The 24,650-nt window shown below is 42.4% G+C and overlaps 1 protein-coding gene across 2 annotated transcripts; it reads right to left on the minus strand.

Moving 5' to 3' along the window:
- Positions 1–23,239, minus strand: LOC145784435 (SCO-spondin-like). 2 transcript variants are annotated; one of them, XM_082596251.1, is made up of 28 exons: positions 23,112–23,239; positions 22,546–22,626; positions 21,020–21,150; positions 20,293–20,384; positions 19,410–19,485; positions 18,443–18,534; positions 17,578–17,649; positions 16,527–16,596; positions 16,149–16,225; positions 15,869–15,941; positions 15,488–15,567; positions 14,897–14,972; positions 14,559–14,641; positions 13,990–14,013; positions 13,168–13,246; positions 12,770–12,894; positions 11,946–12,281; positions 11,520–11,617; positions 9,669–9,826; positions 9,270–9,355; positions 8,991–9,083; positions 8,505–8,611; positions 8,158–8,318; positions 4,985–5,070; positions 4,443–4,619; positions 3,524–3,659; positions 3,142–3,288; positions 1–3,054 (listed from the first exon to the last, which is right to left on the minus strand). In XM_082596251.1, exons 1-28 carry the CDS (start codon positions 23,112–23,114, stop codon positions 2,868–2,870), a joined length of 3,006 nt encoding a protein of 1,001 aa, XP_082452377.1. In that variant the 5' UTR covers positions 23,115–23,239; the 3' UTR covers positions 1–2,867. The 2 variants fall into 2 exon arrangements, with proteins under 2 accessions (XP_082452377.1, XP_082452386.1); XM_082596260.1 differs by lacking the exons at positions 19,410–19,485; positions 20,293–20,384; positions 21,020–21,150; positions 22,546–22,626; positions 23,112–23,239 and having other exon boundaries at positions 2–3,054; positions 17,568–17,649; positions 18,443–18,536.
- Between the last annotated feature and the right edge of the window lie 1,411 nt (positions 23,240–24,650).

The following is a 24,650-nucleotide window of genomic DNA, read 5'->3' on the forward strand; positions in this document are numbered from 1 at the left end:
GTCTTAAATCGATCTTGTTTTCCGTCATCCTCACACAGTCGGCAATACTGATAACTGGGTAAATAAAAACAGCCGAACTAGTTGCAAACAGAAGCACAACTGCCAGGAAGGGATCTAAAACATAAATATTTGGGGACACCAAAGGTTTCAACGAAGCTAAAATCGCAAGATCAAATAGAAAAAGTCGAAGATCACAAAAATAAAGTATCTGTAATGAAACAAATCTTGGCTACATTTTAAGATACAAAACTTGGTTGTGCTGGCACTGCAGACACAATTTATTTTGAGTAAATAAACAAAGCGATGGTTTGCTTGTGTCGAGGTTCGTTTAGTCAAGTTTATAGCCAATGCAAGCGAGTGCTTTAAAATAGTGGACGATGAAAAATTGAACACTGAGATAGGTAACGTATTGTAACCATTTGCGACTTTTTCTAATAATTCCTTTGATCACGTTGTCCCACCAGGTCTAAGTTTAAACTTAGCATTTAAAACAGTGAAAAAATGAAGCTGCCAACATTAACAATAGAATTTATTGCAAAAATAGCGACAGATTTAAAGTTTAAACCGCACAACAAGCGCTATATAAAAGCGCTATATATATAAAAGGTAAAATTAAAAGGTAAATATTAGGGTGTTTCATTTTTTCACCATTTTTGAAATTCAAAATGCCTGGGGTCCCATCTGGTGGTATTTGGGGAAAAAAGTTTACACACCAAATTTTTTTCAATTATGACGTCATATTGAGGTGGTCCACGAGGTTTGAAATTTTTGGGCCTCAAAATATCGAAATTTGGCCGTATCTCCGGAACCGCTCATCATAGATGGACAAAAGTAGTATCAAAATGCGCAGAAGGGTCGGTTTCCTATACCTGATGTAGAGAATATTAAGGTATATCTGCTTCAGAAAAAAAGTTATTTCAAAAAATCTGATTTTCGGTTTATTTTCTCCTGATGAACAGAGATCAGGTGATCAAGATAAAAGTTTTTTTGTATTTTTCCACTCTTGGAAGCTGTGATTGCGTAATAATAATAGTTGGTGTTAAGGTTTCAGTACTGGGCTTTTCTAGTCTTGCTATCTGGTTAAGCAAAGCCCTATCTTGCATTGCTCCGGGACCCTTCTTGGCGCCGTCCACAAAAGAAATGACATGGGAAAGATATATTTCGTTCATGTGGAGCATGCATTAAAGGGTATGAATATCATGACCAACTTCATCATTAAAATAATTGACCAGTCGAGTATTGACTCCGGACTTTTTTCCTGTGTTGAGAGCAGTCGTATCAGCCATGACTGAATATACTTGGGATAGGTGAACTCTGCAACTGCAAGCCTACTGGATGATGGTGCCAAAAAATCAGTTCTGCAGCGACCGACACACTTTTGGGAAAAGATTTAACAGCAAGCACACTTTCGTGTTTTATACCATTATTATCATCAACAAGTTGACCCAAGAAAACGTATTGATCTATTTTATCGACAACGCGCCCATCATAACATAACTGCATGGCAGAAGCTGAGTTGAGAAGGTTCTCACTTTCCATGAGAGATTTTTCTCTCGTTTTTTGTCGTTGGTGGTATACTGTCGAAGGTGATGCAGCAGCAGCTACTTGATCTTTTCCAAGAACCGACCTCATAAGATCTGACTGCTGGCGTACCGAAGTCATCCTACGATCAGCAAGTACACAACTTCTATCATTTATGGAAAAAGAATGTACTTTCTTGTACACTTTTCCCCAAACAGCTGGTTTCAGAGGCTCGTATTCCTTATCATCTTCCCAATTCATATCACCATCAGAGTCGCTTTCGCTGCTGTGTAGACATCTAACTACTTCATTTCTTTTTCTCTGTTTCAAACATAGTAGTGCCGATGCTTTGGCAGATTGTATGCCAGAAGTGCTAGGTTTCTCTGTTTGCTAAGCAATGGAAGACCAGGTTTGTTCCATATGCCAACTACGTCTTTCAGCAGTTCATCTTTTAAATGGGGTATTGTCTTCAAAAACTTAGGGTTAGTTTCGGCTACTTTCTTCCTCAAGTAAAAATAGTGACTGACTATATCTGAATTCAGGGGAAGCACATTTCTCTCCAATTCCTTGAAGTTTTGCATCGACTTACTAATATCTGACTTTAATGCCATAATGACACTTAATCTAAAGCAGGTGAGCAGCATACCTCTTCCTCAACGGTTACATTAATATTATAATAGTAATACCTTCAAATTACCATTTCATCTCTTGCAAAACGAACAAGGACTATTATCACGCAATAGCAGCTTCCAAGATGGAAAAATACAGAAAAACTTGTTACATTGATCACCTGATCTCTGTTCATCAGGAGAAAATAAACCAAAAATCAGATTTTTTGAAATAACTTTATTTTTGAAGCAGATAGACCTTAATATTCTCTACATCAGGTATAGAAAACCGACCCTTCTGCGCATTTTGATACTAATTTTGTCGATCTATGATGAGCGGTTCCGGAGATACGGCCAAATTTCGATATTTTGAGGCCCAAAAATTTCAAACCTCGTGGACCATCTCAATATGACGTCATAATTTGAAAAAATTTGAGGTATAAACTTTTTACCCCAAATACCACCAGATGGGACCCCAGGCATTTTGAATTTCAAAAATGGTGAAAAAATGAAACACCCTACTAAATATATTACGTGACTACAAGAAAGAAAAAAACAACGCATAAGAATAATCAAATATAGGAAAAATATAAACGAAAACTTTGAAATGAATCCAGCCCCTCTTCCACAATAGATAGTTCGCCGTGATGGGCAGGTGGACGCGCTGCTATTGTCCTGTCGTCGAAATGATTGCTGTCAAAGTTGGCTCAATAACGAGCGGTGATTGGCTGAAACTGATCACGTGAAAGTGCTCAGCATGACTTCATGTAAGCCGGTGTTGCCATGGTAACAGAGGACATCCATCCTTTCATCGCCGTCCGCGTCAAACGCATCCACGACGTCTTGACGGTCCACGCAGAACCTTCCCTGGTAGAGCGGGGTGGACGAGAAATCGCCGTCATTCGATGCTCTGATAGACAGAGAGCTAAACAAACAATCACGTCACAAATATCAATGACATCACTTGACTGTGACGCGACAACAGTCGTCAGTGACAGAACAATCAACAAACCTCGCTTCTTTATTTTGACAAAGCAGGTCTTCTTTTCCGTCTCCGTTGAAGTCAGCGGACAAACGGAGTCCTCTTCCACACGTTCTGATCGATCCGCTCCATGCGACTGTGGATATCTTCCCCGAAGCATCGGACAGTCCCACTTGGCTGTGTGACGTCACAACAGACGTAAGTTACCATGGCAACACCACAAGCTACCAGCTTGATGACGCACATCACTGAAAGACGACAATAGAGACAAAGATGGATCGCGGGTGAGTATTCTTGATGTAGCGTATGGTGTCGCCTCAAATACCCGAAAAGTTAAACCAAACAATACACAGGGAAACCAAACAGCAGCGTGGAGGTAATGTCGTCAGAATGAATATCGATGCCAACTTACAACTGTCCCACGTCGTTACCGCACAAAGAGTCGACTCTGTCGTCACCGTTGAAGTCGCCGAACAGCCACCTGCTTCTAGAGGCGACGTCACAAAGAGGGTTGGAGACTGCGACGCGTTCAGGGTTGAAGATGCCAGCTGTACGTAAGTATGATTAAATTGATGTGGCGTGACGACACAATGCTCTGAGGTCATCACGTAGACCAATATGTTGCCCCAGTGAAGGAGTCGCGTTACTGTTGGAGATGATTGTAGGCATTCGCTAACCGACTCTACAGTCTACATGTAGTGGTTCTCAATTTTGGTAGCTGCAGCCCATTTGTTTAACTTTTGGACTCGGTTTGGTTTCAAATGCATTTTGGGATCAGTGTGAACAGGAAGCACCACCTTATCAATCCGTTCGCTGTAGCCACATGGTGTGGTCTGTTGTATGGTCCGATGTAGTGGTCATGCATATCATTGACTATATCACTATCTAGTATCTTATTATTGCAAGTCAATGTGGTAAACAACTAAGCACAAGCATGGACAGCGGACACGGCAAAGAGGGGTCAATGCGAATATGATACACAATCATCATCACCATCATCCATTTTGCTTCAAAGAAGCCTGATCTTAATCCTGAAACGTTACGGTCGACCACTTGTCTGCAGTGATTCTCTACCTCTCTCCATTGTTGCCACCTTCGAGGTTCACGTTTTTTTGTCATGTCATTTTTCACGGTGTCTTCCCACGTTGATACACAATTATATGAAACTTGAGGACATTCGTTGTTTTTTGACAACATGTCAACTGTAAAAGAAACTTCAAACTGGAAAACGCGACAAATGTTTCCCCGACATAAAAGACAGCAAATGCTAAATGAGTGACGCAACAAAGGAAAGTTCGGCCACATCGCTACGATAACAAACATCGACTCACAATCTTCCGCTCCTTCGTCATCGCTTTCACAGGGAATCCTATTGCACTCGTCCAACTTGAACGACTGCCCCGGACAGTTCGATTCTGGGCATTGTCGCGTCATGACCCTCAGCCCCTCGTCACCACATGGGAGGCTACAAGGGAGGGTCTGGGCCCACGCTGTCCACTCAGGTTCCCCTGAAAGCAAATGCAGCCACATCGAACAAAGATGCAACAATCAATAAATTTAGTGTACAACAAAATTCTTACTTCACAAACATAAGAAAAGCTGAATAAACAAGTGGGACGTGGGCAAAAGCCTATATTCCAATGTATTCCATACAATATGACTTTTTCCACGTCTTTTTCACCAGACGTGTTTTCCAAACCACATCCGACAACTTGAAGACAAAAGCAAATGTTTGGACACGAGTTAGAGCCGACGACAATTATGTAATTATTATACTGTATATCTCAAGCGACAGACCCTCTTGCGTCCGCGGTATGTGATAAGCAGCCCCATACAACCACCAACGCAACCCCAAATTATATTTCCTTCTTACTGATGCAATCGTCCGTTTCACACGGCTTCGTATCAAAGTTCACTTCCCCGCACAAGAAATAATCCTCCGCGCTGCAATCCCGGTATCTGAAGGAGCACAATGCAAAGTCGTCAGCGGTGGTTGTTACGCCACAGTGCACTACAAACCACTTAAACTAAAAGACACAGCATTTGTGAATGTGAATGTTCAAACGCTCGATGCTGCTGCGCAATAACATTCTGGGATTGCTTGGCCATCACAGATAGCATCGACGCTATTGTGGCCACGTATCCATGGAAATATTTATACGATTGTGACACAATATATCCCCAGATGCTTGGATCAACTTATTAACCCATTTACGGCCGTTGTCCTTTTAAAAGGACATCGTTTTGAATGCATCAGTATTGCATCATCTTGTTTTGATTGAATCATTTTGGACTTGCTAGTAGTTGTTTAGGGTCTATTTTGGAAGGTGTTGATAAATGTTTGAGAACAACGTACTTTTTCTGGATTTTGTGAAAATTTGAAGATTGTTGAAAAATGAAAAGAGCCGGAAGAGGTGAAGTGAGGAGGAACATGCAAGTTTTATTGCCTATTAGTAATATATATGAATTATGTCTCTTCATAGTTTGACACTCTATAATATTGTGCTTCCTACTACACTCTAATTTGTGTAAGGTTTTGCTTCTTTTGTTTGTTTATTTTGCTTTATATTTATTGGTGCCTTTTAAAAGGACACCGGCCACATGGCCACATTTTTTGGCTGTTTGTAACACTGTCAAAGAATGTGAAGAAAGGCGTTCTTCCCGGCTATCAGCACAAGGCTGATTACTCACTAGCACAGCGAGCTGCAGTGACGCTTCGCTAACCAGAACGGTGTAGCTTCCACGCCAGCCATTGAGACCTCCAATTAAACGTTTAAGTTATTTTGGCAGCCGATTGTAGCATCGAATAGACAGCGATAGACACGTGTTTCGCCCATGAGGCTGGGCTCATCAGTATCGCACCGTATTCTTGCCACTTGAGTAATCGACCGCCGCTTTACCAGTCAGTTTAACTCTTATCTTTGTGGAAAGAAAGAGCCAACAAAACCAGCAGGTGCCAGGGGTAGGTCAATGACCTACCCCTAGGACATTGACCTACCCCTGGCACCTGCTGGTTTTGTTGGCTCTTTCTTTCCACAAAGATAAGAGTTAAACTGACTGGTAAAGCGGCGGTCGATTACTCAAGTGGCAAGAATACGGTGCGATACTGATGAGCCCAGCCTCATGGGCGAAACACGTGTCTATCGCTGTCTATTCGATGCTACAATCGGCTGCCAAAATAACTTAAACGTTTAATTGGAGGTCTCAATGGCTGGCGTGGAAGCTACACCGTTCTGGTTAGCGAAGCGTCACTGCAGCTCGCTGTGCTAGTGAGTAATCAGCCTTGTGCTGATAGCCGGGAAGAACGCCTTTCTTCACATTGACCTACCCCTGGCACCTGCTGGTTTTGTTGGCTCTTTCTTTCCACAAAGATAAGAGTTAAACTGACTGGTAAAGCGGCGGTCGATTACTCAAGTGGCAAGAATACGGTGCGATACTGATGAGCCCAGCCTCATGGGCGAAACACGTGTCTATCGCTGTCTATTCGATGCTACAATCGGCTGCCAAAATAACTTAAACTGTCAAAGAATATTGAACATCGTGTAAAAGCAGCACATTGTGCCTATGGAAGACTTAAACATTGTGTTTTCAACAACCATGCTATATATATCCGCACAAAAATTATGGTCCTCCGGGCAGTCGTTCTATCCACCCTTCTCTATGCTTGTGAAGCCTGGACAGTGGACATGATACCACCGTTACATCACACGTCTTGAAAATTTCCAGCAGAGGAAACTGGGTCAAATGCTAGGCACTCGTTGGGAAGATTGTCTCACCAACAATGCAATCCTTGATCGCGCTAGGTTGCCCAGTTCAGAAGCCACCATATTGCAACACTGCCTTCGCTGGCCAGGACATGTCATGTGAATGGACCCAACGAGGCTTCCACGAATAATGCTTTATGGTGAACTCGCACTGTCTTCGCTGGACAGGACATGTCATGAGAAGGGACAACTAGAGACAGGAAAAAGCCCCCCAGAAGACAAATATGAGATACAAAGATCAGCTGAAAGTCTCCCTCAACCATGCAAACATTGATCTGGATTCATGGGAAAACCTTGCTAGTGACAAATCACTCGGGAGAAAAAGATCTAGGGAAGGCACGGAAACTTTATAAAAAAAGGACGCAAGAAGCCTAAGAAAAAGGAACGCTAAAAAAGCTAAAACTACCACGTCCTCCTCCATACAATCCATACCCTCCATACAATGTGACTTTTGCCCACGTTTTTCCATCATAGACTGGCCTCCAAAGCCATATATGACATCACCATCCAAAGCCAATTTCGATTTGAAGATAAAACCAATGCTCGGATACGAGCTGGAGCCGACGACTGTCAGTGGCGTATAGCTATGGTTTGTGCCGCCCGCGGCAGAAAATGATTTTGCACCCCTGAACGCCTGAAGTAAGAACCAGCAAATAGAATTCGAGCCAAATCCGTTTCAAAAAAGATTCTTTCTATGCTTTGTCGTTTACGTTTAAAAATATTCTGCCGCAACAAGCTTCCGACCGGAGGGGGGACTGCCTACTGGGGGGACACCCTCCCACTAGCTACGCCGATGGCTCCCGTGAATATAATATGTTTATACAATAACTTTGAAACGTCCTTCAAGAAAGATCTGACAAATTTCTACCCAAACAAACACCTTTTTATGTTAAGGTATCGCGAGATTTACATTTGACTATGTGGCCGGTGTCCTTTTAAAAGGCAAACAAAAAAATGCATCAAAAAAGCAAAAATCATCAAATTTTTTTAAACTAATTAAAAAGTTATGACAATACAACTTTGTGGCGGAAATATTTCCTAAAAAGAGCAAAGGGAACTTGTGGCGGCTTTTAATGGGTTAAAATCCTGTAGTGAGAAAACCTGGACTAGTTTAACTATCCATTTCATTACACGAAATTTTACGCTTGGCATTAATTAAAAAACAGTAAATAATAAATATACGCAGAGACAACTGTATTTGAAAAAAGCAATACCAGATTCAAAAGAACATAAGATATCTATCAATGTTATCGTTTCCACAGTTATATTTGTGATTTCAAACCTTATCTGAAAGCCTCCGTCGCACGATTGGGAGCACTGCCCCCATTCCTTCCAAGGCCCCCACTCGTTGGTCCCAGCGCAGGTGGTGATATCAGCACACTTCATGTACCCCAAGTGGGGGTCATTGTTGTCGTCTTGTTCACGTAACTTGCTTGCGCATTTCTGAACAGATCAACTTGTTCATTGATGACGACATAGAGAGTAACGCTTTAAGTCGATCCAGTGGCAAGATCACTCTACACTCAAAGGCGTAGAACTTGGGCTGATACAAAGAAAATGGAAATTGCCAGCCTCGCCGCACCACACGATCTATGCCTCATGTCAGCGCAATCACTGTCACAAACTCACCCAGTTTGACCCGCCGATGCACTTTCTCTCCCTCACTGCAAACCCAGTTTTGACGCAATTATCACAACCAGTCCACACTCCCCACTGCGACCACTTCAGCACTGACGCTGCAACGACAATATCACGTCATTACGGGTGACGTCACCAGAAGGTACCTTCAGCAGAAAGATCTTGTTTGCATTTGTCCGATGCGCAAGATTGTGTATAGCTTAACAAAGCTTAACCTGGAGAAGCACCCTCGTGCAATAACGTTGAGACAGAGAGTTGAGACTCCACGTACTATTGATTGCTCATACGCATAGTATCAATCAGTGAAGGGTTTATTTGCCAGAAATGATACATGTAGGTGTAGGCCTATAATGTATATAGTAACGATAAAGAATGTCATATTTAAAAGTATGTGCAATGTGCATGCTTACTAGACTCTCAACTCTCGGTCTCGTGCTAATATCGGTGGCAAGAGAAAAGTCATTATCTTTCACTTACATTGGCCGAAGTTGCGCTTTGTCCAATCGCCAGTCACCGACGACCATATATAATCGTAACTGTAATCGTATTCGTAATCCTCCCCATCTCCCTCTGAAAGCATTCCATGTTAACGATGCAAGATCTCGCGTTAAAGCTACCATCTTCATAACATAGTCGCAACCACAAAGGAAGCAGGGAAGCGCGATATTTCATGACGCAACAACACAGCATCGCAACCGATGACGTCACGAATAACGTTAAACACTAATGAGACGTCACAAAAGTGTTGGAGCTTACCTGGGCAGGAATTCTCGTTACAAGATTCGGTACCTTCCGACTTCTCCCCCGTACAAGCCTGGGAGCCACCCCCGCAATCCCTCGACCTACAAAGTCAAAGTCGCGGTCGTGACTTCAACGAAGTTGTAACTCATTTCATCAACACAAAAGGCGCGATTTCACTCACGTGCCACTTGTATCGGTTAAACAAGAGAGCGTCTTTAAACATCATACGTCTCACAAACGTCGAAATCATACCAGCCAGCTAGTAAAATACGTCATGTTAGGCAAGATACAGAAGGACAACAGACATTATAGAGCACACATATGACGTCATATTATGTTATTTGAGCAGTTTCTGACGTTGTCACAACGTATTATTACCTCATATGATGGAAAGTGAAGTGACCACTCACTGACCTGGCCCGGTATCCACCACCACAAGTGTCAGAACACTCGCTCCACTGAGACCACTCTCCCCATTGACTCTCAGCAGTGCAGTCCACCTCCGCGCAGGACGCCTCCTCCACGGGATGCGCGTTCTCGGGCTCGAACGATTGGTAATAAACCTCACAGTCCTGAAACAACATCAACTGCATCTCCATCCTCTATGACGTAACAAGCTTGTCATTGTTGGATGACACAACCGAGGTCAGCCTGAGTCAAGTGATTCAAAAATATTTGTTTTCGAACTAAGAAAGCCTGCTACCAAGTTGTTAGAACTGGACCTTAGAAACCGAACCAGGTGAAGAAGTTTCTTCTAAGTGTCATACAACATGTACTACATACAGGTGTCCCACTTCACAAATCTTAATTTTTGTTATGATTTTATGACAAAAATTGGCTTTTTTTATGCTTTTTTTATGATCTTTTTGCTTATTTTATGCTATTTTTATGCTTTTGCAGCGGCTACATTATATTGCTTAACTGAAGTTACATCCGCCAAAAAAGTTTGGAAGCAATCCACACTACTGACGAGATACCAGCGACTTAAGGGAGGGATTTCAAGCATAAGCAAACGAAACCAAGCAACAACACGGCGTTTATCATGATACACAGGAAAAATAACTAAAAATTGCAAACGTTTTCGGCTAAACATCTAGCCCTTGTCAAGCATTTTGAGAAATGATTTGTACTACAATGAAGTAAGAACTGCTAGAGAATTGATTACGCAACAAAATTGATAACGGCACAACATGTGATATTTAATTAAAGACGTTTAACAGATAGGAGGATCCTGCGGCAAAAAGCTGACTGTTAAGTGTTGGATTGAAAGATTTGGTAAGCAGGGCTTTGTGAATTTTAGTGTCGGATTCAGAAAAGATTGTTATTCTCATTCTTTGAGATTGTTCCTAAGTGTTTTAAATTACTTCTATTTGTACTAGCAGTTACAATAAACAAATATTAACAAATATAATGGATTTATAAATTACAATAAAGAAAAGCGTCACATATTATTATGTTATGCCACGGAACTCCAGCAATGTTCTAGAGAGCCCGGGAAGAGCAGTGACCATTTCCATACAACTCATGAGTGGGTACCCCAGCACCGCACAGGCGGCCACTATTGCGGAGTACCATCAGTCGCCTCTTACGACTCGCTGGATGGGCGGCTTCACTATTCTGTCCCGGTGAAGCACGGTGGATTCGATCCTAGATGAACAAGTTTTACTTTTAGGTACCAGTAGGTATCCAAGACCACTTCTGCTTTTGAAAACTGTCCACATAAAAAATTAACTTTTTTAAACCACCAAATCAAATGAGCTGGAATTTTTATGATTTTTTATGACTGAGGTAAAATTTTATGACTATTTTATGGTTTTTTCAAAAAATGATAAATTTTATGATTTTTTATGATGTTATGCCGAGTGGAACCCATGTACAATTGTACATACTACTCCTTTCAGATGTTGCTGCCCATTACGTGATGGTGAATGGTAAGGTAGTTAATTTCAACCTCACACGGCGAGATTTGAATTAACCAGTTCACATTCACCATTTGTCAGTGGCGGATCAAAGGGAGGGGGTCGCTCACCCAAAAATACAGAACTGTACCTTCATTCATGATGTATTTGAAAGATCGGATAAATAAAGACCTTCACATCTTTTTGTTTTATTAATATCGCCCCCCTAAAGTTACTCACTGGGTCCGCTCCTGCTACTTCTAACAACTGCAACGTTGAACATAACGACAAGTTTGTGCACTTTGCTTCCCAAAGTGGTGGTTCACCATCATGGCGGCCACAGCGATATCTACAAGGCGGCACTTACATCGATAAACAGCGTACTGCATTCTCTACTTCTCGTGTTGGTCTCAGATGGATCGCAACCACATCCACTCCAATCGGACCAGTGGAACCAATATATGGCTGGAACCAGAACAATGGAACCATTATGTTTCATAAAGCATTCATTTGAATGGTAATAATCAACAAGCAAATCATTTTTTATGGTATATAAAAAAAAACATGACTTGAATGGTGTCTGCAACGTAATTTTAACGCTTAAATGGTATTAAACGAATCAACTTATAAAATGGTGTATAATAAAGTAATCAGAAGATTGAAGTCTTTGTTCTCTTCAAGCTGCAAACGCAATGAACAAAGTGACCGATGGGAAGATGTTACTCCGCCGCGCTGCTTTAGTGAAGTCATCAATAATACAAAGCTCTAAAGTACCAACAACCATAAACATTACCTCGATGGCCAATATCGGGGGGCTTAAAACCTGCATTGTCAGCAGGAGGCGCGGGAGGTGTTGGGGCTCTAGTAGTAGTAGTTGTAGTTGTAGTGGTCGTAGTAGTGGTTGTGGTAGTGGTAGTGGTGGTAGGGGTAGTCGTTGTAGTTGGTGTAGGAGTAGTGATCTTTTTAGTAGTGGTGGCAGGGGTGGTTGTGGTAGTTGGAGCTTGAGTGGTTGTTGTTGTGGTGGTGGTGGTAGTTGGAGCTGGAGTGGTTGTCGTTGTAGTGGTGGTAGTGGGAGCTAGAGTGGTTGTTGGGGTGGTAGTTGGTCGAGTGGTCCTAACAGACGGTGGAGCTGCAAAAAAGGGAAAACAAAAAAACAGTAAAACAATAGACAGTGCAATGTACCACACTCATTCATTTGACAACAAACTCATTCGTATTACACTCAGTCTCTAATAAACCAAAAATGAGATGGGGCAGTGGATAAGGCGTTGGTTTTCCAATAATACAAACTTGGTTCGATTCCCAGCTTAAGCTGGTTGTTGAAAACACCGCTCACCTCTACTCAAAGGTAATAAAGTACATTGGGTGGGCATTGCTGAAAAAAGGCGGCAGAGAGAAAGGAACTGGCCACCCTACTCTCCTTAGTGCCGAAAGCTTCGTACAATGAGAACCTTATCTTCTCATAAGCGATGCTTAATTCAAATACGGGATCACATCATCATCCATTTTGCTTCAAAGAAGCCTAACTTCAAGAAGCCTCATTCCCGACACTTAGAATCGAGTATGGGATCATCACCTTTACCTTTAAACCATAAAGCTGATACAACGATCAATTACCTTGGCAAGAGGCGACATAGCATGCTCTGGGCTCTCCTTCTTTTTCATAAACTGGAGGAGCTTTGGGAAGGAATCTCGCAGGGCATAAGATCTTTCCAACCTGTCCACCCAGACATAGTCTATCCCTGCACATTGCACATAAACACATAATCTCAAGAGTCCGACTGACAACCACACGAAGTCTGTTTCTCATTCTTGTTGTCAAAAAGTAGTGATCGTTGAAATATGGTCACCAGACCAGCGAAGTGTCCGGGCCGGGTTGACATTATAATCCGGGTTGACATTATAGTCCGGGTTGACATTATAAAGACATTATAAAGTGGAAGCTTTGAGGGAACATAAATTTGTGGGAAGAAATCTCTCCCTTCATAGTCAACGATTTACATTAGCTACCTCACCTGAATTGATACCCTGGCCCACAACTGGTCGAGCACCTTGCCCATGGTCCCCACGGCCCCCACGCGGGAACACCAGGTGCTGTGCAACAAAACAAGTCAACATTTCACATCTATCGCTAAATTTGATAATCTTGCCCACGAATAAAACAAAAACAATGTTGAGGTTATGCGAGTGATGTAATGTCCAACTATACACACAAGACAGTTTGCATTGTTACGCACAAGACATAAACAAACATACTATTAAAAATGAAATGTTGCACATAAATAGTATCAAGGGAAACATTTTATATACGTCTTTTTAAATCAAACCAAACGTTAATCAACTGCTCACTATTACAACATATTCATTTCTATTTCGTAGGAGATAATTGAAATAAGCTCAATCAAATATGAAAATGTCGTCGTCGTGTGAGCCTCTGGGGCCGAGGGTGTGTCCTTTTACCACCCCAGATTCACGATGTTCCCGGACTACACTGGAAAGCTATTAGAGAGCAGCCAGTCTTTGGTTTCATCATCCATGACACGCAGACCTTCCACTCCGTTAGGTGGCTGGAAGATGTTACAGTCATTGATGATGTGGTCTGCAGTCTGTTCCTCGGCACCACATTCACAGGAGGAGGAAGAGGCCATTCCCAATTGGTGCATGGTTGAGCGGAAAAGCCCGACGAAAATGTGATTATCATTTTATTATTAGCATCGTGCTTTTCATTAAGTGATAATTAATCATCACTGCAGCTTAACATTGTGACAATGGGTCATTCGTGCAACTAGTCCCTGAGCTAGTTATGACCGACAAAGGCAAGGCTATTACCAGCTCACCTGCAGTAACTTGATTTCCTCCACCTGAAATAAAAATGCTTTAGAATCACAATTCAATGCATAACTCTCCGTTCTTCACAGGTTATAGCCCCGTCATTTTGTAATTAACCACACCTTAAACAAATTTTTAGTTGATAACCTTTCTGAAGCTTTGCAAATCGGCCCAAAATTGCCATCAAACCAATCTTCGTGTTGCGAGAGACACGGTTTCTATCCTAATCGCTTATTAAAGCAGTCGGTCAGGAGATCACAGGCAATACAATGTGAATAGGTGTATGTAGGATGACAACAAGAGGGTGGCGGAAGCAAACACTTTCCGTAGGTTATTTTCCACTACGGGTGTAAATGGTTCTGCCTGCCTGGCATTATGACTGCAAAAGAACAACCGTCTATCTTAAAAAGTCGGGGCCGTATCAGTCTCCCCAACCCGTTTCGAGTTTCAATGGGACTTCTTTCCACAAATTCACCAAATCTCCGAGGCTCTGGTCCCACGTTCTTATTGGTCCACCACTCCCGGTACAAGTCACCCGTTCTCTCACTCGACGCGCGCTCACATCGCGACAACATACCTGCACCAGGGCAGGCTTGTGGACTGCATTGACCTGACTCCTTGAACTGGCCTGGGCAAGTCGGTCCGCTGCAACTTCTTGTCCTGACAAACAAAGAAACGATTTCTATTTGAATAAGCAAGCAGTAACATCGAGCACTAATCTAAGCTCACAACACGCGAAACTTTATAGATCTGCTTTCGATTTTCCAGTGAAGAGCGTGAAAGGGCATTGTTTCTGAAAGCAATCTGACATTCAATTTAAGAAAAAAAAAAAAAACTAAAAAGTAAAGACTTCTTTTATTACCTCACGAAGAAGCAAGCTCAAGCACACAACGAGGGAAGTATATTCATGATTACCTCTGTCTTTTCCCCCCACCACATGACGCAGAACAGGCCCCCCATTGATTCCATTGGGACCACGTACCTGAAACAACTGCAACAACATTGTTCGGTCAACAATCGGCGATGACGTCACTGCACCAACTACAATCGATTCAAAGAACTTTAGGAGTTTAGATTTAATGAGGCTGAGTGAAGAGGTTCCTCAATAACCTCAAGGATCATCTTCACGATACAACCTCAACAATTTTTAATGCAGTTAAATACCGGGATAGAGGCAAAGAACTATACATGAACGCCTAACCCTGGAACAGGCATGGTACACAAAAAGAAGTGAATATTAGAAGGAATAGAAGCCGCATTAATCGATAACTTATATCATAGAGATAAAACTGTAGGCAGAGCCCTGTCTGCTTTGTAAAGCGCTAAGGAGCAACGCATATATGCGATGGATACAGCGCTATATAGCAACACACATTATTATTACTCCAATAGAGTATTATTTATTATTATCATTTCTTATATTCACATTTCTTATATTATTCATATTTACATTATTATTTCTTCCCTCCATTCCTAGCAAACACAAACCAGTTACAAGCAACCCACCGGGACAGGAATGCTCTGCGCAGTTCTGTTCATCGCTGTTCCTTCCAACGCAACTGCCTCCCGCAGTGCATGTTCGCGTCCTGCAATGCAACCATCAATAAGTGACGTCACAATGGCAGATAACCCGCCTTCCGATTGAAAGGTTGGTCGCTGGGCGAACTGCTTCATGACTCGAAATTCTGTCCTGGAGACCGATTTCGTTTAATTAAAAAAAATATCGCATTTCCATGTGCAAGTAAAAAAGTGGAAAATAAAACAATTCATAAAAATGGCAACATTGAAATAAAAAGAAATGTACGGTCTGAATAATGTTAAACCCATGAATTTCAACTTTATGGGTTTGAATTGGTTTGTAGCCATCCCCCTTTCTAAGGAACCTACCTCTCTCTCTTCCCTCCCCCACAGGAGGCCGAGCAAGGCCCAAACTTCCCCCAACCACTCCAAGCGCTGACGGCTAAATACAAAACCATGCGTCACTGATGACGTCACAAGCAAAACATCACATTACAAAAACACGGATAAAAATTAATTGTGCAACAAAATACGAGTCTACGACAAAAGCGCAAGAAAACATCGTTCTGCCCGCTTGGTTTCCACAAGAGCTTAATAGAATCTCGTTGAATCAGATGTCTAAGAGGTTGGCTCATCATATAAACCTCACTTTGGCAGGATTGTTGGTTACATGGATTCGTTTCCTTGGCTTTCCCTGTGCATCCCTTCCCAACGCATGACCGGACCCTGTGGGAACCTTGCAAGGTTAGTCAAGTCGTAATATGACGTTGAATCTACGTATTGCAAGGGCAACTCGTTAAAAGGTTGCTTGGGTCGAGTATGCTACAGTGAAAGATTTTTCCAGAAGCTTTTTCATTATGATAATAAAGTTTTCCTTTTATTTATCGTATGGACTTTGAGACAGTGAGTCACAGAGTGAAGCTTCTGTTTGTCGCTTTCAACTATTTCATCCACGAGGTTTATGTCCATTGTTGGCAAATAAATAATAATAGTTAGAGAACAAACGTAATGCCCACAAACCACCAACCTCTCAATCACCCCTCCACCGCATTGAGCCGTGCATTGGGTCCACTGGGTCCACTCCGCCCAAAACGAACCTGGAACAACGAGGCATTAAATGTGCACTGTGACGTCATCATACAGATGGTACAAAGCTGCCACAACAAAAGTTTGATAACAGCAGACCAGGGTTGAGAAAAGCCCATAAAAACCCAACCTAAAAAAACCAGAGCATCAAATTTGTCCAGTTTTTATTAAAAAAACGAAAAAAAAACACACTACAAAGCACTTAAAACAAACTTCAAATTATGACTTCAGGATGTAATAGTGAAGTAAATTTCCAAGGATAAATTGAAAACACAGTGGATATTTCTGTACACAAAAATCAAGTAATGCCACTTTGTACTACACTAAAACTCATTTATGCAAGAAAGCCTCATAGTTAAACAGCCCTAGTGCATTATTTTATTGAGTTATGCCACCATGTACTGTGAGTGAGAGGCACTTCATTGGTAAAAAGTAGTTTTGATGTGAAATAAGCATGAATCTACATTTTTTGCATCTTTTTTAAAAAAAAACCAGGCGGGTTGGGCTTTTTTGAAAAACTTAGGTTTTTTAAGAGCGATTTAAAAAAACACCTGTTTTTTGGGGGGGTTGGGTAAAATACCAACAACCCTGCATCAGACCAAGAGCCAGCTTGCGGAGTTGGCCATTATTACGCCAGAAAGAAGTCGCTATGAGCACGGCACTAACGTCTTTTCAATAGAGGTATGTAAAAACGGGATAAAACTTCAAAGAATTCCAGAGGACGGTGACATAGGAATGCAATTGATCAAGTGGACACGCATGGTTGATCAACCGTAACCGGAGTAAGTAAGTAAAAATAGCGGTTGAAATGAGATGTGTTGAGATGATATGTGATATAGACTGTGTATAACTGAAGAAGAGATGTGTTAACTAAAGAACACAAATTAGGTCAGCGATTGTTCTTGCAAGAGTTGGATGGAAATATTCACTGCGCTAACGAGTTCAAAGGTCAGCGATAAACCACAAACATTTTACTACCAACCGGCGCGCACCTCCCTGTGGTATGGAACTTCCTCCAAGCAAATTGCCATCTGCACAACTTCCGGACTTACTGGGAAGTCGTTCTGAAGACACATAATCAATTTGAATACGAAAAGTTATCCACACCAGCTAACAGATCTCAGACCAGCTCAGTGGCCGAGTAGTTACCGCCTTCGGCTATGGTATATCTAAGATCGATTCCAGATCAAGCCCAACCGAAGACTTTAAAAAGGGGCCGATTGTGTTCTTTCTTGCATAACGGAGCGGAGAGAACAAGTCTGGTAATAATGTGATGACATCATAAACCTGATATAAAATTAAAAATGAGCTCTGTCGCTAAAGGTACTACGACAGTTTATCGAACGACAGTTCATCGAACGACCATTGATCGAACGACAGTTTATCAAAACGACGGTTTATCGAAAGACAATTAATCGAACGACAGTTTATGGAAACGACTATTGATCGAACGACAGTTTATCGAAACGACAGTTAATCGAACGACAGTTTATCGAAACGACTGTTCACCGAACGACAATTTATCGAACGACAGTTTATCGAAAACCTAACCCCTAACCTAACCCCTGACTCTTAACCCTAACCCTTAACCCCTGAGTATTCCATTGCATATGTGCTTCGTCGTTCGATAAACTGTCGTTTCGATAAACTGTCGTTTCGATAAACTGTCGTTCGATGAACTGTCGTTTCGATAAACAGTCGTTCGATGAACTGTCGTTTCCATGAATTGTCGTTCGATAAATTGTCGTTCGATAAACTGTCGCGTCACGGTCGTTAAAGACCTTAACTGTTGTGGAGCGATATTAAATAAACCAATAACATTATTATTACTAATCACGCAGTCGTCGCCTACGTCACCTATGCATTGCGTCTCCAGCTTCGGGCAATCCTTCAGCTCATGACTCTTACAAGTTTGCGATATCAGCTGGGACGACTCACAGAAACGGATTCTAAATAAGATATGAACAGCAGCATCAATTTCAAAGTAGCTGACACCTGACACAAACCCGTTCGATAGTTCAGTGCGTCCACCTCTGAATCGGTAGGTTCGATGCCCTGTCGGATCATACCAAAGACTTTTTAAAGTATGGTTATCTTGTTGCTGCTTGCAATAGATTCAAGATAATAATGTACTCCTCAGCGCCTCTACACGGCTGCACCGACACTGGTGTTTTTTTCTTACCCACCCGATGTGCTTTCCTTACCCACCCGATGTGCTTTCCTTACACACCTGATGTGCTTTCCTTACCAACCTGATGTGCTTTCCTAACCCACCTGATGTGCTTTCCTTACCCACCCGATGTGCTTTCCTTACCCACCCGATGTGCTTTCCTTACCCACCTGATGTGCTTTCCTTACCCACCCGATGTGCTTTCCTTACCCACCTGATGTGATTTGCTTACCTACCCGATGTGCTTTCCTTACCCACCTGATGTGCTTTCCTTACCCACCCGATGTGCTTTCCTTACCAACCCGATGTGCTTTCCTTACCCACCTGATGTGCTTTCCTTACCCACCTGATGTGCTTTCCTTACCCACCCGATGTGCTTTCCTTACCCACCTGATGTGCTTTCCTTACCCACCCCATGTGCTTTCCTTACCCACCTGATGTGCTTTCCTTACACACCCGATGTGCTTTCCTTACCCACCCGATGTGCTTTCCTTACCCATCCGATGTGCTTTCCTTACCCACCTGATGTGCTTTCCTTACCCATCCGATGTGCTTTCCTTACCCACACGATGTGCTTTTCTTACCCACCCGATGTGCTTTCCTTACTCACACAATGTGCTTTCCTTACCCACCCCATGTGCTTCCCTTACCCACCTGATGTGCTTTCCCCAGTCTGAGCATGTCTTTGTACACGAGGACCACTCACTCCAGGGGGTGCTTTGTGGGGGAGCTGAAACAAAACAACCGGGTTTAAGTTGAAATAGGAGGAGTAGATGAATGCGTCATTAGCTTGATAAAGTTGCTCTCTAGTGATGCAACGGAGGCAACATCTTAACCGAGGCCAGAGGTTCCGTGTAGAAAATTGCTATTCCGATAGGAGCTTCCGGCCTTGGTAATATCTCCTTGAAAGTGGTCCAAGAGTGGGACCATGAAGGGCCGTATTGAGGTTTGAGGAACAATTTTGGGCCGTAAAAAAAGAACTTAATTCTCTGCTTGATCCGTTGTGTTGTGTAATCATTTTGTATGTGAGCAGGACAGGAAGTCTTTCAATGTTTAGACTTTAGATCAAACAATATTTTGATGTTATACTGTGTTTCTCTAGTATTTTCTATATAGTAGCAATGTATGGTATGCCTGCACACACCTCCGGCTCTAGACCGCAGCCACTATCAGCCAGGAGCAGGAGTTGACCGGGTTAGGCCTGAGCGGAGGTCGTTCTATCACTATTACTTGCATGATTCACCTTATGACGACACAGACTGCGCTCTGAATGGAAACCCGACGCGTTCTCATAAAAAACAAGAACCAAATAATTATGCGAGCCGCAAAAGTTGAAGCTCCACAACAGAATTCGAAACTGAACAACAAATACCATAATATCAAGTTTTGAGACTTTTACTTGTTACGTACCGACTGTGACGTCACCATTTGGTAGAAACTCGTTGTCAGCAAAAAATGTATCCTTGCGACAGCAGCTAAGTATCTTGGCTTAACTGGATATTCGAAATCAACTGAAAGCAACGTTGAAGCAACGTACCTGAACACTCTCTCCGTTGCGAACATTGTTTGTGTTGGATGGTTGGCCCGTCGCCGCATGTGTCGCCATTGAGCATATTGCATTGACGGGTCCTAGAGATAAGTTGCATGACAATATATCGCCGCTAGGTGGTACCAAAGCAAAGTATATACAGCTGGCTTGATTTTTTGTACAGAAACGCAACGCGAAGTTTTATCCTGGCTTCAAGAAATGTTCCGTATGTCGGCTTAGACATCTTGGTTATATGAGTCACTGATCAAAGTGAACCCATTTTATAATTGGTAGAAAATCTGTTTAAAAACATTGTCATTCAAAAGATTGATAGTGTAGCTCTGGTTAATCATTGCATAAAAATTCAGCTGTGCTGATAGCTAGAGATCTTGTTAACAATTCGCATTGCCTTGAACTATGTACGGCAAACCCTGACCAACAGATAGTCATTCTCAAATCATTTGTTATTTCAGAACAACAACTTCTAATAAACAAGGTATGCAATTAATATAATTATATAAATTTAAAGCACAATGTCTACACAATGCAAAGAAATTTATTTTCACACGAGTCAGTTCAATCATATATAGCTGTCTACAGTACTACTACATAGATGTCTACACATTAGCGAAACACAAGATAATCAGCATTTTGTGTTGAAAAATCTGATTTAGAACCGGTTCAGTAGCGAATTGATGTTCACAACACAGCTAGTTGCAGAGTTGATGAGCGTCACCTGTTCTGTCTCCCGAGTCCGCATCCAAAGCACTCCCCCCACTCCGACCATGCGCAGAAGGTGCTGATGCAAGTGAGTTCAGAACAAGGTCGCTCCTCCCACTCAGGACTTTTGTGTCTCTCCTTGCATGCCTGTCAGGAAGAAAATAGGATGGTTAAGAGAAGATGGTCAGAAGCGGAGATAACGGTCGAGGAAAGGGTGGTTAGAAGGAAGAGAGGATGGTCAAGAGGAGGAAGATGGTCAAGAGGAGGAGAATGGTCAAGAGGAGGATGGTCAAGAGGAGGAGAGGGTGGTAAGGAGGCGGTGAGGATGATCAAAAAGCGAAGATGATGATATTTTATCAGATCCAAGGTATATTGAGATTTCCACAGACGAGAAAAAGTTTATATAAATTAGCCACTAAAGACAAATTCATGATATTTGTCGAACACGGTGGTTGAAGATTCGGATTAAGCTGATAAGGCAAAGATCAATCAATTTTCGAATTATCTTCAAATACTTTTGTCTAACTTTGTCATTCCCCTGAACCACTCGAGATGAACACAAAAAATATACCAAAAAAGTCGAAAACGAAAAATGTGTGATGGACCTGTACCAATTTTTGGCCATATAGCCGAGTGGTGAGTGCCCTGGTTCAACACCTCTCAACTGCATGTGCAATGTGCATGTGTGTCGGCAAGACACCTAAAAGCATGCCGTTGATTGCGGAGTGGCGCCCCTTCGACTACATCCCTTGATTTCTCTCATGATTATGAACAGTACGCTGCACTAGATGGAAATTCCTACAGCCCTAGTGCTATGGCCTGTTGAACTATACCAATCTTCACATCAAAATGATTATCACCAGTTGCTTAGTGGATCTAATAACGTGGCATATATACGTAATTAAAGCTTCCGCTACATCTCACTCATTACGTCTATTTACACTGTCTACCCACCACTACAGCTCAATAGAATACCAATAAAATAAACTGAACAACTTAATGACGGTCCCTGAGGTGTATAATTATGTTGCCTGCGATGGTCTCTAAACAAGAGTGTAGCAATCCCTCAGTGCACAACGTTCCCTAATGCACAAGCAATGAAGCCTACCTGTTGATGCTAACCTGACCTTATCCATACCTCCACATCTAATCCTGTCTATGGTTATGCTACCGACTCGCCTGCAAGTTCCCTTTCAGGCACTTCCTCAATCTTCTCCCTGTTCCGCTTGTGCAGCTGACACACCCACTCCACGCCCCCCATGAGCTCCAAAACGAACTGGCCTCTGGTGATTAGAATGATTAGAATGAGAATGATTAGAATGACACCAATGATTAGAATCAATTATTTATCGCGTTTTGGTGAAGAAATTCATATTGTGATGAGCGCTCGCAAGTCCATCTGTCCTTCATTGTTGTCATAATGAACCTCATTTCCACTTGGTGTGGCTCAATGCACGTGCTAGGAATGTGGATCATTATCATTGTCTCAGGCGTCTCAAACTATTATGAATCTTCTATTCCCACGACGTTTTAATCACTCACCGTTACCACACGCGTAGAGTCGGTTGAGATCGAGGTAATCGGTGTCCGAGAGCTTGTTGTTGATCTGTTTGACCGGTTCCCCTGGTAACACAAACGAGAAACGCTCAGCTTACTAGGGCCATCGGTGGATAGTAATAATCTGCTAGCTTGACACGCGGTGGTGGCCATAAGACATAACTACAAACAGAAGATTGGGCTTCTCAGACAAGTCGCAATATTTATTCAATACTGTAGACAAGTCATCTCTCTTGTTACCAACTTGTTACCTTGAATTAATTAATTGTGACTTGACAATTGTATTTGATTGTGAACGGATGTGATGATGAAATGGGCTACTGCGTTGGCCTGTAAAGAGTTTACACTGCCGACTTTTATAATCATGGTTCCACCACCATATTCCGCATCTCACCATAGCATGTGTGATGCGCGCATTCGATGTGTCGTTGTGGTAACTAATATAAGAACCTGAGTTTAATTCCGCTTTGTATCTCACTGACAAGCTACCACCCCACCTACTGGTGCACCAAACGTCATAATAAGATGATTGTCAACATTCATGGACCTACCATTGTCTAGTCGCGACATGAGAGTCAGTTGCAGCCTCTCCACGTATCCCGGATAGTGCATGATGGAGTCGAAGTCGTACTCGGTACCCAGGTCGTTCGTGGAATCGGTGCTCGCGCGGAAGTACTGGCCTCGCGCCGCTGACGCACAAAGGTGATTGTCACAAAACAATCGGCATTCTTGCACAAATGCACACTATAGTTTACTTCGGTTCTTGATAAACTACGAACACGTGACGAAATTAATCAACTCGCCAATTAAAGTTTAGTCAAGTTTGCAAAATAAATCACTAATTACAAGCTTGCAATAGATATTTAACAAACACTGTAAACAAACGCCAAAACACTGGACACGCACCCGGCTCAAGGTTTTCGTAGTGTATCACGATGTAGTTATCGCGGTCGGATCGCGCGTGTTCGTGGATGAATCCAAGGAGATGGATCAGTTCGTGGGCGATGATGGTCGCATCCGGGCAGTTTTTCTCGTTTAAATAGACCTCGTTGTTCCCGTTCTTGCCTTCCCCGCGCCCCACCCTAGCACTGTTGATGACGTCACAGACGACTTGTTAAAGGCAACCACGTCACAATGACGAAAATGGCACAAAATAAATAAAACAAAGTCATGAGCGATCTTGAAGTGATGGAAGCTTGGACTTGGAGGCTGTCGATAGGTGAAGCCTGTTGACCAGTAGCTCACCAAAATTGATTAAAAAAAACACCATTAGAACCGGAAAAGAAACATGGTGAGTGCGATTACAACCGTTTCAACCTAGTTACCAGTGATTTATTGAGGATTCAAACCTGCAGCCGAAGCCTCCTGCGTCACTGTTGTAATCCATAAACTTCTCCCAAGTCTCAGTGGTCCGTGGCACCCAATCCAGGCAAGTCTTCAAGCTGATCATGGAGTGGGCTTCCTGTATCAGGTCGATGAAACGTTGCGCTGAAACACAACCACCAGATATAATGTTGCGATGTAATATTGCACCCCATAACCCCATAATATTGGTCGGCACATTACAGTCCATGATAAAAGATATTAAAAGACTGATTGAAGATGTAACCGCCAGATCAGAGGGTGACGCTTCCGATTATGACGTGCGATGGAACAATATATCATACATACAATAACTGTCATCAGTAATGGCGTAGGGGATCTTGTAACGTCCTTCTACTAAATTGAAATTCCATATCTTCTGATTTTTATACGAACTGGATTGTACTGTGAATCCCTCCCCGCTCGCTTCGTCGAGTCCATGGTTCTGAAAAGATTTGATCAGAAAATAGGAAAACAGATAAAAGGCACGCGGTGCCGCTCAGAACAACCACTTTTATCTCATACATGGGTAGCTTGTGCAACACCGATTCTCCCAAACAAAAGCCTTCCATTTTCGTTTCGATCGGGACCTTAATGACTTAATGAAATCCCCACATCTCCATAGCACATACCTGTGCACTTGCCCCACATCTCTGTAACATGTACCATGTTTTTAACTAACAAATTTTGGCAATTCACGGCAAATTTTGGCAATTGGCAATGTAATT

This window comes from Aplidium turbinatum, chromosome 1 (assembly GCF_918807975.1).
Source record: "Aplidium turbinatum chromosome 1, kaAplTurb1.1, whole genome shotgun sequence".
NCBI lineage: Eukaryota > Metazoa > Chordata > Ascidiacea > Aplousobranchia > Polyclinidae > Aplidium > Aplidium turbinatum.

Bases quoted from the DNA above. Each gene is read 5' to 3' on its own strand.
- LOC145784435 (XM_082596251.1), bottom strand. The intron at 14,014-14,558 runs GTATGTTGTCGC...TTTTTATTTCAG, and splicing joins ACAAGCCTGCCCTGGTGCAG to GTGGAGGAAATCAAGTTACT. The intron at 3,289-3,523 runs GTAAGTTGGCAT...GACGTCACACAG, and splicing joins GGTAACGACGTGGGACAGTT to CCAAGTGGGACTGTCCGATG.